This window comes from Diplotaxodon limnothrissa, linkage group LG10, assembly GCF_057381915.1.
Source record: "Diplotaxodon limnothrissa isolate DT_005_m linkage group LG10, D_limnothrissa_male_GT1.1, whole genome shotgun sequence".
NCBI lineage: Eukaryota > Metazoa > Chordata > Actinopteri > Cichliformes > Cichlidae > Diplotaxodon > Diplotaxodon limnothrissa.
Genome location: NC_140605.1, coordinates 29,970,766 through 29,984,797, shown reverse-complemented (window position 1 = coordinate 29,984,797; position 14,032 = coordinate 29,970,766). Strand labels below are relative to the sequence as shown.

Below are 14,032 nucleotides of genomic sequence, written 5' to 3'. Positions count from 1 at the left end.
CCATTTTTGCCCAGTTTCTTTCTTATTGTTGAATCATGACCTCTGACATTAACTTAGATATGTGAAGCCTGCGGTTCTTTAATGTTGTTCACCACTGTTTTGTGGTATAATGGCTCCCACTGTGTTTCACTGGAGTCCCAAAGCCTTAGAAATGGCTTTCTTATCCCTCTCCAGACTGATAGATGTCAGTGACTTTGCTACTTAGCAGTTTCTTTAGATTGTAGCATGATGTGTTGCTTTTTGGGATCTTTTAGCCTGCGTCACTTTGTCAGACAGGTTTTATTTAAGTGATTCAACAGGTCTGTCAGTAATAAGGCCTGACTGTTTGGTGAAACTGAACTTAGCCACTTTTTCACACGCGACCAGGTAGGTTTGGAAAATTTTTCTCCCTTAATCAATGAAACCATCTTTTAAAAACAGCATTTTGTATTTACTCAGGTTATCTTTGTCTAATATAAAACTTTCTTTGATGATCTGAAACATTTAACTGTCAGAAATATGCAAAACACTCAGAAATAGGAAGAAGGGAAACACTTTTTCACACCACTGTATATAAATATAATGAATTATGATCCAGCAACACAGAATCATTTATTAGACTCAAAGGTCATACTACATAAGGAGTCATACTATTATGCAGAAACTTTTATTTCTTGTCTAATTGCCAACTTCTTTTGTAGGATTTATTTTACACTAAAGTCTGGATACTTGTTTTTCTGTGAAAACGGCTGTAATACAAAAAATATTTTTAACTCTTGCACACATGCATATAATTCTACTATAATATTAGTAATACTGTATTAGGGCACAGGACTGTGAATATGCTTGAAAAGTGTACCTACTGCTTTCTATGCCACTTCTTCTCACTGTATTAATTTTAATTGAATTTTTAGATTCCAGTTGGACTCATCAAGCCATGTTGTTGGTCACTCTGTGCCAGGCTGTTAAAAAAATAATTTAAAAGGTCCCTGTTGTCCTCTTATTATTACGATTAGCCCAGCTGAAGCAGCACATGTCACTTTAGTAATTCTGCCCATTTTTAACTTCATAAGTGGTCAAGATAGGCAGGGGCTATCGGGTATTCCTATAATCTTCACATAATAACAGGAAAACAAAATGCTTGTGAGATAAACCATCTTATTATCTCAAGAAATTACCCTTTAGTTTTCTTGAGACAAAAAGCTAAATCAACCTGCCATCATAAGAAACGGGGATTTTCACCTTTTTTCTTACTTAAGATGAGACGTTCATGTTAATGAATCAAATCGTAACTATAGAATGTATCCCACAGTCAGTGAGAAATTAAAACTTCTAAATCCGAGAGCATCGCAGCTGCAAAGTCAAAGTTAAACCCACATAAAGTTCAATATTAGCACTTATTTTATCAACTGAGCTAAAAGGAAGTCACACTGTTTTGTTTGCATCTGGTGTCACTTGTTAACAACCTACACATATAGTATCTAACACAATAAAAGGAAATTTACAACAAATTCATATTTAGCTTTTCTGATGCTCCAAAATCAGAATAATGAGAATCGTCTTGGTTTTCCTGAAATTATGTTAATGCAGCAAATACAAGCGTGATATACTGAGCGTAAAGTCCAGACCTGTCAAGTGTGCTAGCTTAGCTTAGCTAAGACTGAAAAGCAGGGAGGAAAACACACCTATCGCCAACTGTAAAGCCCACTGATTTTTTAATATCTTAGAATTTAAAATTAAAATAGAAAATATCCAGACAACCACTCGTCACTAGGGAACAATGTGACCGGTGTGATTGCTTTGGCCAATAGCAGACTGCCACAGCTGCCTGTAGTTTCCACGAAAGAGGCTGTTTCAAGTGAAATTCATCTTCAAAGTATCTGGTTTTTACTGCTGAGCAAGTAAGTCTATGAGTCTTTGTATAGAAATCACAGCATTAAACCTCCTTATTATATTTGTGCTTGTAATTGAAAAAATGATTCAGGGTGTAGATTTGTGAGATTCAGAGTTTTTGCTAGATATCTGATCCAAAGCAGACAATCACCTGCTTAACGTTTAATGCAAAGCTTGGCTAAAAACAGCATTAAATCCCTTCTGGGTAAATTTTATGGTGGGAGTGTTTTAACCTTCCATTTTGGCATTTTATTGGGCACTTGTATATTGACTCTATCTATTCTATTGCAGGTTTTTACACTGAGTTTTGAAGAGGAAAATCCTTCAGTACTGGTCACAGTCATAATGTCTCACTTCTTGTCTGCTGAACGTCTGTGTCGTCAGATGGTCGCTTAGCCTTTTTCCATTCATTATATCCAGTGTTTCAGATAATTTATGCAGTCAGTGATTATTATTATACTAAAAAGTATCCATGAAAAACTCAGTGATATGTCTCTTCTGCTCCTGCTTTGTGAAAGACTTTATAGTGGAGTAATTCAGACTGCGACGATGACACTGTCCTTTGAAGTAGGAGATCAGACATTAATCCTTCAGTGGTAAAAGGTGGAGGAAGGTGAGCACGCAGCAACATGAAACTTGGCTCTGACAGCCGAGAGAGCAGGAAGCCTTTCGTCACTGAATCCCATCTGAAAAAATACCAGAAAGAGAGTTTGAAATACAAAACATTAAATTGAGCGTGAAGCTGATGAAAGTGAGATGACCGAGAGAATTCAAACACACCGTTGTTGTCATCCGAGTCTGTGGCTGCATCGCCGTGCGTTTGTTGCAGTTCGTTGTACTTCATCTCTATGTCCTGGAAGCAGATCATCGTTACAGCACAACTGACTGTGGCCCACAGATCAGACACAGATACAGTCAAACTGACAAAATGGGCTTAAATGCAGGAGTCAAAACAGGAATTTAGAAGAAAAAAAAAAGTTATCTTAACCTCCTACGACCCGAACTCTTTCATGGCATGCATTTGTTATTTTTCTTTGCTATTTGGGTTGATTGGGACCTAAAGAATGTAAAAACAAAGAATTACCAGATTTTTTGTTTTGTTTTTTTACCTAATTTTTGTTTTTGAGAAAAATTAGATCCACATATGAGGACATTTGTATCAAATTTTGATAGAACAGTGGCAGTATAATGTCCTCGTATGTGGATATCAGGCCCTTGTAGAGAAAAATTAAGTATTTTGGTCTAGACGTCCCAAAATGTGATGTCCACATATGTGGACGCCAGGTCCTAGGAGGTTAATGCAGAGATGGTGATTGCAATGAGACATTTTACCTGTAAATATTAAAGCAGCTGTAAACACACACTGGTGTTGGAGTAAGCCTTTAAAGCACTAACCATTCAATAATTCCCAGAAAACTACATTTATATTTAAAATCAGTAGTTTATTGAATCACCTGACAATAAAAAAATATGTAATATTAATTTGCACATATGAGATTTAATTTGGATGATATTTGCTATATTCTGCATTTTTAAATGTATTGCTAAAAATTAAATTAATTCATTAATATTGTGCAACTTATTTAGGTTTTTCTGTATATATATTTTTCTGTAACTATATTCCTTGGTCCTCATCTCTTATTACTGTTAATAAGAGATGAGGACCAAGGAATATAGTAACCTTTGGTATGAACTGGACCATACCACTGGTCTGTACCAGTGGTATGGTCCAGTTCATACCAAAGGTTATCTGAGACACTTATAATAATATGATGATTATATTGTTCATTCAGTTACATTTCGTGTCAAAGTTTTTAAGAATTTAGGAGAAGATACATATGTTAATTACAAATTAAAAATACATTTAAATTACATTACCTGGGGAAAAATCCAGATGTTTTTCTTGTGTTATGTAAAAAAGACTCAGATGCCAGTTAATGATTTGAATTTCAGAGGGTAGAAAAACAAAAGAAAATATAACTAAAGATGTGAGGAGGCAAATACATTTTTGCATAATCTTAATACAAACAGAGAACATGACTTCATTTGCTTAGAAGAGCACATCCAAATGCAAACCATCCTCCAGATAATTTTTTCAGGCTTGAATTTATGAAAGAATAAAGTCTGGTTTAGTTTAAGAGTAAGCAGGTTTTTCCATGGTTATGTACCAAATTTAAAATCTTTAAAAAACAAACCTGCATCTGGGCTTGGATCAGTAGTTTGTTTAACCTTATAACTTTTGTGTCTGCTTGTTAGGCAGCTGCTGAACATCTAATGAGTAATATATTACTTACTGCATTAAACATTTGGCCCTAATATTGCTGTTCAAGTAAAAAGAGACATTAAAAACACCCCAGCATTGCTATCAGATGGTAATTTTGTGCTTTTAGAGCAGATATATGAAAATCATCCACTGGCTACAAACAGCTGGTAGAGAAAATAGAGATCAGGTGTGTTAGGGCAACACTCCAGTAAATTTAACATCACAAAAATGACTCACTAGAGGCGAGACATCCCACCATGTTTAGGTTTTGCGAATATAGAAAGCAGACCTCAGATACTAAGGTACCTTAAGATACTGCAGATCGGCCTGTAGGAGGCGCAGGTGGGTCATGAGCTGCCGACTGAGGTTGGGGCCTCCGCCTCCCATCTGCGAGGAGGAAGACAGCAGTTTCCTCATGTCGATCCCAACATCACTTCCAACTCCGACATCATCATCAGTGCTGCTTTCCTCAGAGCCGGGGAAATCCAGGACCACAAAGCCACCTGGGTGGAGATGCAGATCAGGAGATGGTGAGATAGTTATGCAAGTATATTTTGGTCATTAATTCTTAATACTAGAGTACAGCAGTACCATTACGTTCAGCAGCCTCAGGTGGAGGCTGCAGGTGTTCTTTCTGTGAACTTTCAGACGTCTGGCTCTCATCACAGGTAGCAGAGGGCCCCTCTGGGCTCTCAGGCAAAGAAGGACTCGACTGACTCCCACGGCCTCCACTCGGCTTGCTCTCCTCCGTTTCCTCCTCTGCTTCTCTGCTTAACATGTGTGTGAAGACTGCCTGCTTCAGCATTGCCACTGAAACAGACATCAGCGGTCATTTTCCTCATGCGAATGTCAGCATATTCTCTTTACCATTAAACATTGGTTCTCCTGGATGTTTCCAGGCTATATGAATAAAACTGAATTTATTTGAATTAAACTGAGCTTAATGATAAAAACAAACATCTCAGGGTCAAAACTATCCACAGTGCTACTGACAGGTAATCAGGACTTACGTGTCTTTAGAGCTTCTTCAGCTTTGGAGCAAGGCATGACAAAAGCATTGTGCTCTTCTTCATTTTCAAGGGCAATGCCAAGCCGCGATCCTTCCTGCAGCAGTCTCTCCGCCAGCTGCCCGTCCAGGAAGGCCTCTAGCTCCGCTTCATCCACCTCTCCATTCTGCTCCTCTTCCTCCTGCCCGTCTGTCATCGGCAGCTCCTCTTCTTCATCTTCTGATCTCAATCCATCAAAGGGGTTGAGACTCTCCGGTGGATCTTGAATGTCTGAAGTAGAGGCGGCCACTTTATCGGAGATGCTCATATCTGGGATTTAAATTAAAAAATGTGATGAAGCGTTAGAGAGAAAACCATGAACGACAACAACAACAGAATCAGACTTGCAAAGACTCCAAATCGGCTGGAGGGCATAGATTTGGGTATTTTAACTATATTTTCATAGGTTTTAAAGCTTTTCCTACTACCTCCACCATATTACACCAAAGCAATTAAATATAAGATGAACACTAACAATTAAAACACACCAAATTCCCCGTTTAGTTCATCATCTATCATAGAAAGTGTTATTTTTTACAATGGGTCCACAGGGGGGGAAAGATTTATGAACAATGAGCTACCAGAGCTTTTTTCTATAATTTTGCACATTTATTTATTTGTGCTGACAGATTTCATTAATTTACTACAGCAGCACTTTTTTATTACATACAAAGACTGAGCTGTATTGTTGAAATTGAACTTGTGTGTGTAGTTAAACATCAGTGGAGTTACGTTGGTTCGGCCCACTTAAGATCAAAGTGGGCTGCATGTGACCCATGATGTAAAATTATTTTGACATCTCTGATTTAATATATCATTTGAAAAAGCCATAAATTAATCTATCCATCAGTACTTTTGGTACTGACAAACACATATAGATACCTGCAGAACGGATACTTTCACTCGGCGTCTCATCTTTGCTCAGTTTAGGCATCCCATTGTTGATGATATTAATAGCATCCTGCTCCGCACTGAAACACATTTACATTGTAAACAGTGAATTAAAAAACAACAACAACAAAAAAACAACACGCACACTCAAACAACAATACCAGTGACAATGTCTGCAGCATTAGCAGACTCACTCAGACTGAGGTGGAGGCGTGTCCCTCCTGTGGGGTTTGGCCTTCATGGCTTCGGCACACTGTGTGATTAGATGTTGCCACCTGGAGCAACAGAGGTGACACAGCTGGATGAAACAGACTAAAAGTGACCAGATGAAGGTGCATGAGCATTGTTTTGGTGCGACACTCACGTTCTCTGATCGAACACCGTCTGAGCCGTCAGCTCGTAGATCTGAGCCCCGTTTTCGGACATGGACAGAACAAAGAAAGACTTGTTGTCTGACGAAGAGAAAATTTCAAACAAGGATTGGTCCACATGACACAAAAGCTACATTTACATTCAAAATAGAGTGTGTACATAGAAAAATATACAGAAACTAATGTCACTGACATGAAAAAACAAAGAAACTTGTGAGGTTAAGTTAAAAGCTAAGGTTAGCATGCTAAGTCCTCAGTTAGGATCTCACAGTAAAACTGTCATTCCTACAATGGCTGAGGAAATTTGGCATGCCAACCAAAATCTTCTGCATCTTCGACACAACTGAGAACATAACACTACCTCTGTGTGTTTATGGGGGTAAAAAACAAAATAGGTTCTAAACTTATTTCAGTGAGCTAAATACTGGTTTAGCTAAATGCTAATCTAAGCTAAGCTAAATGTTGAGCTAAATGATGGTTTAGCTCACAGGGGAGACCAGGCGACCTATTGTATTGTTTGAATCCACACTGAGGGATTTACTGCACGTCTTCCCCTGGTCTTTTTTTCTCCCAAAGCTTTCCTGTCTCCTGACACCCTTCCTGATACAACCCCTAATGGGATCTGTGACTCCTTCAACCAGGGATGCGTTGCTTGTTAGGAGTAAACCACTGCACTATGGAGATGCTCAGTGTGGTCGAACCTGAAAGCATTTCCACTTGTCTGCGGTTCTTACCAGTTGCGACAGGTCGAACCAAGACCGTGTTGAGTTTGATGATGGGGCTGAAGGTGTGCTTGGTGTCGACGACACTGGCCATGTTTTTGCCATGAAACTTTAGGACCAGGCGCTCATCCTGTTTCTGCAGCAAGACCATGATGTCCTCCAGGAGGAGTGTGTACAGCTCTGAAAGGAAAACACTAGTGGTATAAAACTGTATGTGTATCTGACAAGTTCTGTCTCATTTTGGATGCAAAAATAAACCTGAAGAAGTATTTAATCTACAAAAATGTCTGATATTATAGTCTTTTTAATCGTATTGTCATATACTGATGTGTACACACCAATTGTCTTTTCCTTATTGACTTTCCAGGAGAGAGGACCCTCATGAACCATCTTCCTCTTAGTGAGGTCCAGATTCTGCAAACACAACACATGGCAGAACTTCATAAACAATCCAGAGTAAATATCAAGGTAAACAGAGATTAAAACAAGTTTGTTACCTTCAGCTCCAGGATCACAGGGTTTTCACTCTGTTTCAGAGACGAGAAGTCTAACCTTCTCTGATACTCCTCGAGCCGCTGTTAAGACACAACATAAATCATAAAATACCCTTCCAAATCTCAGCCTGTATGAATCTGCACATATCTTTAAATAAAATGATTAAATAGATGATTCTAATGTGTGTACCTGTTTGTTTTCAGCCTCTTTCACAGCTTGGTTGACATGGTTGAGGATCTTTTTACAACAGTCTCCAGCTCTCTTCACCTTTTTCCTTTCCTCAATGTCCTCTACAAGAACAAAAAACCAACATAGCCAACAGTTCTTGATGATTAAACTAAAATTAATTGTTCCCCCTCAATGAAAAGGGTAATCGGTTTCCAGAATCTGTACTAAAATGTATAAAATCTTATTTATACCTGTGTACTTGGCAATGTTATCCAGCAGGAGCGGGTATTTGGTCACTCTCTGCATTTCTACAGGGATGATGTCTTTGAGCTGCAGCCTGCGACACAAACGGTTGCTCTGAGCTTCCTGAAGAATGACAACAAGGAAGAGAAGAGCAAGGAATGAGGAAGGTCAACAACAAAAAACCTCTGTAACAGATATTATATGAGACAATAAAACAAAATCTGAAATATTCGAGCTTATGGGATACTGCAATGTTCTACTTTAAGCCCCAAAATGCAGACATTTGTTATACAAAATAGAAACAAAAGAAAACATGGTTCAGACAAAAGATAGATGAAATCTTTAACGAATAATAATACAACAAATTCAATCAAAGTCCTAAAATTTAGATAAAAAAATAAAAGAAAGGGGGGGGGGGGGGGGGGCCCATTGCACCAACATTCCTCTAATTATGAAGTGTGTATTGTCACTTCTACCCTTATGTTACATTTACTGGGTAACTTAAAAGTTCTTTAAGCTGCAAAAAGCCACTTGGTACAAGGGTCCTAAGTAAGCATGTACTCATGAAGCATCTCCAATAAACTGAATGTAAGTCACTCATATGGAGCCAACTGTGCCACCGTTCTTATCCATTCTCCATACGGAGATGGATACTTACTCATCCTGTGTCTCTGTGTAGGTTCTCAGTCATCCAGGGCAAAGTTACCTAAGGAGTTCAGAAAGAAAACCACTGGACATCTTTAATTTTGCTGTCCCACACCCTTTTTCACACCTTGAGCTGGGGCACATGATCAGTAGTGGACTCTCCACCGTTTGGTCTTAGAACTGAAGAAACTTCTTGGATGAGAGAAATGTCTTCAAAAAACTTTAAAAATCCAGTTGCTTTTCTTTCCAAACTCCTTAGATTTTTGAATAGACCGATACAATTTGGGTCAAATTAGGCAAGTTCTTGTTCTTCCCCTCTCTAGAAGCCTCGTGTGACTGATCTAGAGCCTTAGCTCCTACACTGTCCCTACACCCACAGCCAGTCGTGAGGGGGAGTACCTGCACTCCCCTAGCCTTGTTCGGGTCTCTTCCTGCTATAAAGCGAGCTCATTGGAGAATGTCGGCTCATTGGATATTTTTCTATAATGATGCGAGCTTACAATTGTTGTGAACTGGCACACTAACTAAAACTTAATCGAATGTTCTTCTGCCTGCCAATATCTGTCTCATCCAAAGTCACTTTCCTCCTGGTGGTAGACTACAGTGGGAGTCTTGCACCCACCTGCATGAACAGGTTGAATTTCTGGTCCTTCTTCTGCCTCGTCTTGATGAGCTCCAGTGCAGACGGCTGGTTACTGCAGAAGGTTGCCACTGCTCTCTTTAACTTTTGCTCTTCCTCCCCACTGAACTGGATGCGAGTGCACAGAGAAAGCATAAAATGCTTAAATATTACCAGCTTACGTGCTAAGAGTGCATGATGTACTTGATGATTTCTACTGTAACAACTCTGAAAAATATTTTTTTTAAAAACAACAACACAGAGAACCTGCAGCCATGCCAGCAGAAGTTATCTACTTACACATTGACGCTTTTAGATATAAATAAAGAAGCAAGGCCTGCCAGATAATTCAGGCAAAGAACTTGCACTCATTTCCTCTGCCTTATGACACCTCCACCATCACAGCATCCACCCGTAAGTCCGCTCGGACATTAACTGACCATTTCTAGATATCTACACATAACATATTAGAGGGAAGTGATGAGGTAGACACTAAACTACTGCCTCAACCACTGGTACTGGAACACGTACCTTTATCGTGTTAGCAGGATAATATTTCACTATCAAGACTAAACACAAAGGCTGAGGCTGATAGGAATGTTTTAGGTTTGCTGGTATTTATTTACTAAACCCAAATTGTTGCCCAAATTTTGATTTTGACCTGATGGCGATGCTGTGGGAAAAGACACATGGACCTCAAAAGTCTTTAAGATAATGTAATGTGGGGATTGTGAAGACCTCTTTACCATTTATCTAGTCTGGGCAGAAGGTGAAATATGACTAAAAATACAAATAAACCCTGTTTCTGTTTTCAGTCCTCTCTCACAGATACTAGAAGCCAGCCTTACCCATCCCAGGAGATCATCTCCGATCTGACCGATCACAGACGTCTCGTTCCTCTTCCTGATTGCAGTCATTTGTTCTGTTATAGAAACTGGAGCACAGCGAGAAGATTTTATTTTATTTTTTTAAACATCCAAAAATACTCACCAGCTAGCTCAGTTTGGTGATGACTCACATATTTCTCAATCATTAATTGATTAGCAACATAACATTTACAAAATTAAAGTTTTTACCCCATTTCCAAAGCAGTTGGAACGCTGCATAAAAAGTAAATAAAAACAGAATGCAGCGATTTGCAAATCTCATAAACTCATCTTTTATTCACACTAGAACACAGAGAACATATAAAATCTTAAAACTGAGACTTTTTAGTATTTTATAAAAAATAATTTTAAAAAAAGCTCATTTTGAATTTGATGGCAGCAACACAAACCAGGGACAGGGGCAACAAACGGCTCGAAAAGTAAGTAAGTAGTGAAAAGAAGTTTCAGTTCCTCAGTGCAAACTCACCAAAGGCCAAACAAAAAGTCCAGCAGCAGGTCTCCTCAGCTGTTAAAAGAAGAGGGGATGCGACGCAGCAGTAAACACGGCCCTGTCCTGACTTTTTTGAGACTTATTGCTACCATCAAATAAAAACGAGCTAATATTTTTCATAAAGTAGTCAAACGTCTCAAAATGAAGAAACAAAATCTGTAATTGTTCCATTCAGTTTTTATTTTTTGGAATTGGGATTGAAATTTAAAACCACGCCCTCTTGTTATAGCTCCCACTCTGGACCATCTCCTCTCCCTGTGACTGTTTTCCTGAATCAGTTCATGTTAAGGGCTTAAGAGGGAAAATGCATGGCTGTGAACACTAATGATGTGTCATGACTATGTCAGCACACGTGTTTAACCTACAAGGGACCATGGACAGTCATTTACTATGACGCCAGCTTTATATTTGTGTGTGTCACTGTGAAATTTCCGAGTTTTTTTTTTTTACATGATCTGGCCCATTGGCAGCGTGACAAGGACAAAGTGTGTGCTGTAAGTGTTTTTATAACATTATAAACTTTTACTTTATTGTAACATCCAGTAACTTTCAGTCACTTCCCTGTAATGATTTTTCATTGGACCATGAAATGACCAAAATCCAAAAATCAATCAATTAGAATATATGAAAATCTGCCGTAGATGAAGGAAACAGTATGTGTCTCATTAACACAATTACAGCCACGCCCCTACTCAGTCATGTGTGAAATGTGTTACCGTGCAGCTAATTGATTGTTACCATGAAGCTGAAGGATTTCCTCCAGGTTGATAAAGATGTGTTTTATGTCTTCTGGTGGAAGGATGCCGTCCCTGTTCAGCCTCTGGCAGAAAACACAGTCCAGCACCTTCAGCATCCTCAAGTGTGCACGCTCAGTGTAGAACAGCTCTAAAGAGCGAACGGACAAATGCATGCATGTGGCTAAAATTAGCACAGATTTCTTTTTTTTTTTTAATCATTTTGGAAAAATGTGTAATATTGGCGATTTACCATTGATGACTTCCTGCCGGTTGATCTCTTGTTGCGTTAAGCTCATCAGGACGCCTCGAGGGACCAGTCCCTGCCAGATCAGAGGATCTTCTTCACACTCAGCCTCTCCGCCTTGGTCATCTTCACTCTGGATGTCACCCGGTACCTCCATCCTAAAGAGACAAAGAGAGACTGGCTATCATAAAGATAAATGTGGCATTAGAAAGGGAAACAGTTACTGCATTTAAATTTTTATTTAACACAATAAACTATTTAAAAAGTATCAGTATCATTAGGATATTTTGACAAAATTCCCAACCCACCTTTCTAATAGATGGTTTGTCCCGTGACAACCATGACCATAAAGTGAAAACAAACAAGACCCCAATATGTTGATTCATAGGTTAAATTTTTTAAAAATAATAACAACTCTTTGGTTATTTATATCCAATATAAGCAAAAACTCTTTGAAAATGGATACAACTTTTATTTGGCTGCGGCAGAGGGTCGCCCTCCCTGAGCCTGGTTCTGTCGGAGGTTTCTTCCTGTTAAAAGGGAGTTTTTCCTTCCCACTATCGCCAAAGTGCTTGCTCATATGGGGTCATATGATTGTTGGATTTTTCTCTGTATGTATAATTGTAGGGTCTACCTTACAATATAAAGCATCTTGAGGCGACTGATGTTGTGATTTGGCGCTGTATAAATAAAATTGAATTGAATTGAATTTGGTTTTCTTTCTTTGCTTTCAAATTGTACATTCGTATGCTGTTACTTCCTTTAAATCCAGAAATTTCCTTTACAGTGGCACACAGCCCAAAAATGTTTTTAAAAACAGACTTAAAGCTGCATCCCCAACTTCAACTACCTGAAGGCCTCCTGATCTTCATCCCGATGCTCCACTGTGGAGGGGCTGAAGTCAAACTGAGTGCCGGTTGGACCGGAGACGCCGTCGTGGTTGTCAGCAGACTGCACACTGTCGCCTGGTCTGGGCTGCATGCAGAACGGAGAGACATCTGTAGAATAAAGGAGAGAAGATGAAACAATTATGACTCGAATGGAGCTTTAATTTGAACAAATTCAACAGTATCTGTATTCTGCAGGGATATTTAGTAGATGTTACTGAAACTAGAGATAGTGTCTGAGTGACTCTGTGTTCATCCCACATGTAATGGAAGATTGAGGCAATTAAATAAAAGAAAATTATCAAAATTTAATAACGAACAAAAACTGGAATATCTTACTGGATTCTGACTCTTGTCCGCCTGCCTCTGAGACCTGAGTGGTGGGGGAGCTGTGTGTAGGGAGGGTGGTGGCAGGCAATAATTGGGTATCTGATCCATCGCGGATCCGTCCAGGACTTGTGGCGGACTGGTCTGATGGTTCAGAGATGCCAAGAGGCGACTGAGGAAGCTTTGGCGGACGCTGCTTGATCTGGTCCACAGCTTTCACGACTGTGCAGAAACCCATGAGCATGAAGTATCACACACTACATTGATAACGTTATTGTATGTACACCCTCAATTATACACAGATACAACTCTTTATGCAATAAGCCAGCAAATACCTCATGGTTAAAATATATATTTCTTCTTCTCACCTGGGGTGGGGTCCACTCTGCTCGGACGCCGAGGGGGGCGGATGTTGGGAAACTGATGGAAATAGTTATAGGTTACACATTGGAGTAAATGATTCTCGGTTCTGAAGTTCACTTAAATGTCAGTCACATGTCACCTGTGTGGAAAAACTACTGTTGCCTGTCCCAGCACAGCCTTGAAGGGAGGTTCTCATACATTCAGTGGCCAGAATACACAGGGAAGCAAGCTGAACATACTGGGAGTAACCCAGATGAGAGGTGTTTCCATGCTAAACGCACTGGAAAGGCTAATTAGCACAGACAGGAGGAGTAAGTGGCTCCTAGCTTTCTCTTTGTCTCTGTGCTGCATGTGCTTAAGGTCTCACACCCTGACGTTGCCTTTGTTTATTTGACTCTGCTCTTAGTTGTGGAAGATCAATAAACTGCACTACAGTAAACTCAAAAAACGATCTACTTCAGAGGATGTTCGAGTGTTTTTTAACTTTTAATTGAATCTAAAATGCTGAATCCAAAAGTGACCAGCCAGACAAAGTTTATTATTATTATTGTTTATTATATTGTTTATTATTTTCACCTTCCTCTCACCCACTTCTCAGACTTCATATTTTTCTCATGAAAAAACAAAACAAAACAAATCAAAACATGTTTATCTAGGAACTATTTTTTTAAAGACAACAAAGTAAATCTCAAAAAAGGTTTTTAAGGCTAATAAAGAACATCGATGATAATTGATAAGTCAGCGACTTCCCATAGATCCATC

At 39.2% G+C, this 14,032-nt stretch overlaps 1 protein-coding gene across 1 annotated transcript in view; it reads right to left on the bottom strand.

Annotated features, from left to right (window-relative positions):
- Window positions 1-704: 704 nt before the first annotated feature.
- arhgef12b (Rho guanine nucleotide exchange factor (GEF) 12b) overlaps window positions 705-14,032 on the bottom strand; it is a 46,561-nt gene continuing 33,233 nt past the window's right edge. Inside the window, exons 17-36 of the mRNA XM_085364701.1 lie at window positions 13,276-13,327; window positions 12,920-13,129; window positions 12,544-12,691; window positions 11,700-11,851; window positions 11,451-11,597; window positions 10,184-10,269; window positions 9,339-9,464; window positions 8,080-8,194; window positions 7,850-7,950; window positions 7,663-7,740; window positions 7,504-7,579; window positions 7,178-7,345; window positions 6,437-6,524; window positions 6,267-6,347; window positions 6,064-6,152; window positions 5,146-5,451; window positions 4,727-4,945; window positions 4,442-4,638; window positions 2,653-2,725; window positions 705-2,558 (exon numbers count right to left, since the gene is read on the bottom strand). Coding sequence (XP_085220827.1) covers window positions 2,545-2,558; window positions 2,653-2,725; window positions 4,442-4,638; window positions 4,727-4,945; window positions 5,146-5,451; window positions 6,064-6,152; window positions 6,267-6,347; window positions 6,437-6,524; window positions 7,178-7,345; window positions 7,504-7,579; window positions 7,663-7,740; window positions 7,850-7,950; window positions 8,080-8,194; window positions 9,339-9,464; window positions 10,184-10,269; window positions 11,451-11,597; window positions 11,700-11,851; window positions 12,544-12,691; window positions 12,920-13,129; window positions 13,276-13,327 — 2,526 coding nt within the window. The 3' untranslated portion in view covers window positions 705-2,544. The remainder of the gene's footprint in view (window positions 2,559-2,652; window positions 2,726-4,441; window positions 4,639-4,726; window positions 4,946-5,145; window positions 5,452-6,063; window positions 6,153-6,266; window positions 6,348-6,436; window positions 6,525-7,177; window positions 7,346-7,503; window positions 7,580-7,662; window positions 7,741-7,849; window positions 7,951-8,079; window positions 8,195-9,338; window positions 9,465-10,183; window positions 10,270-11,450; window positions 11,598-11,699; window positions 11,852-12,543; window positions 12,692-12,919; window positions 13,130-13,275; window positions 13,328-14,032) is intronic.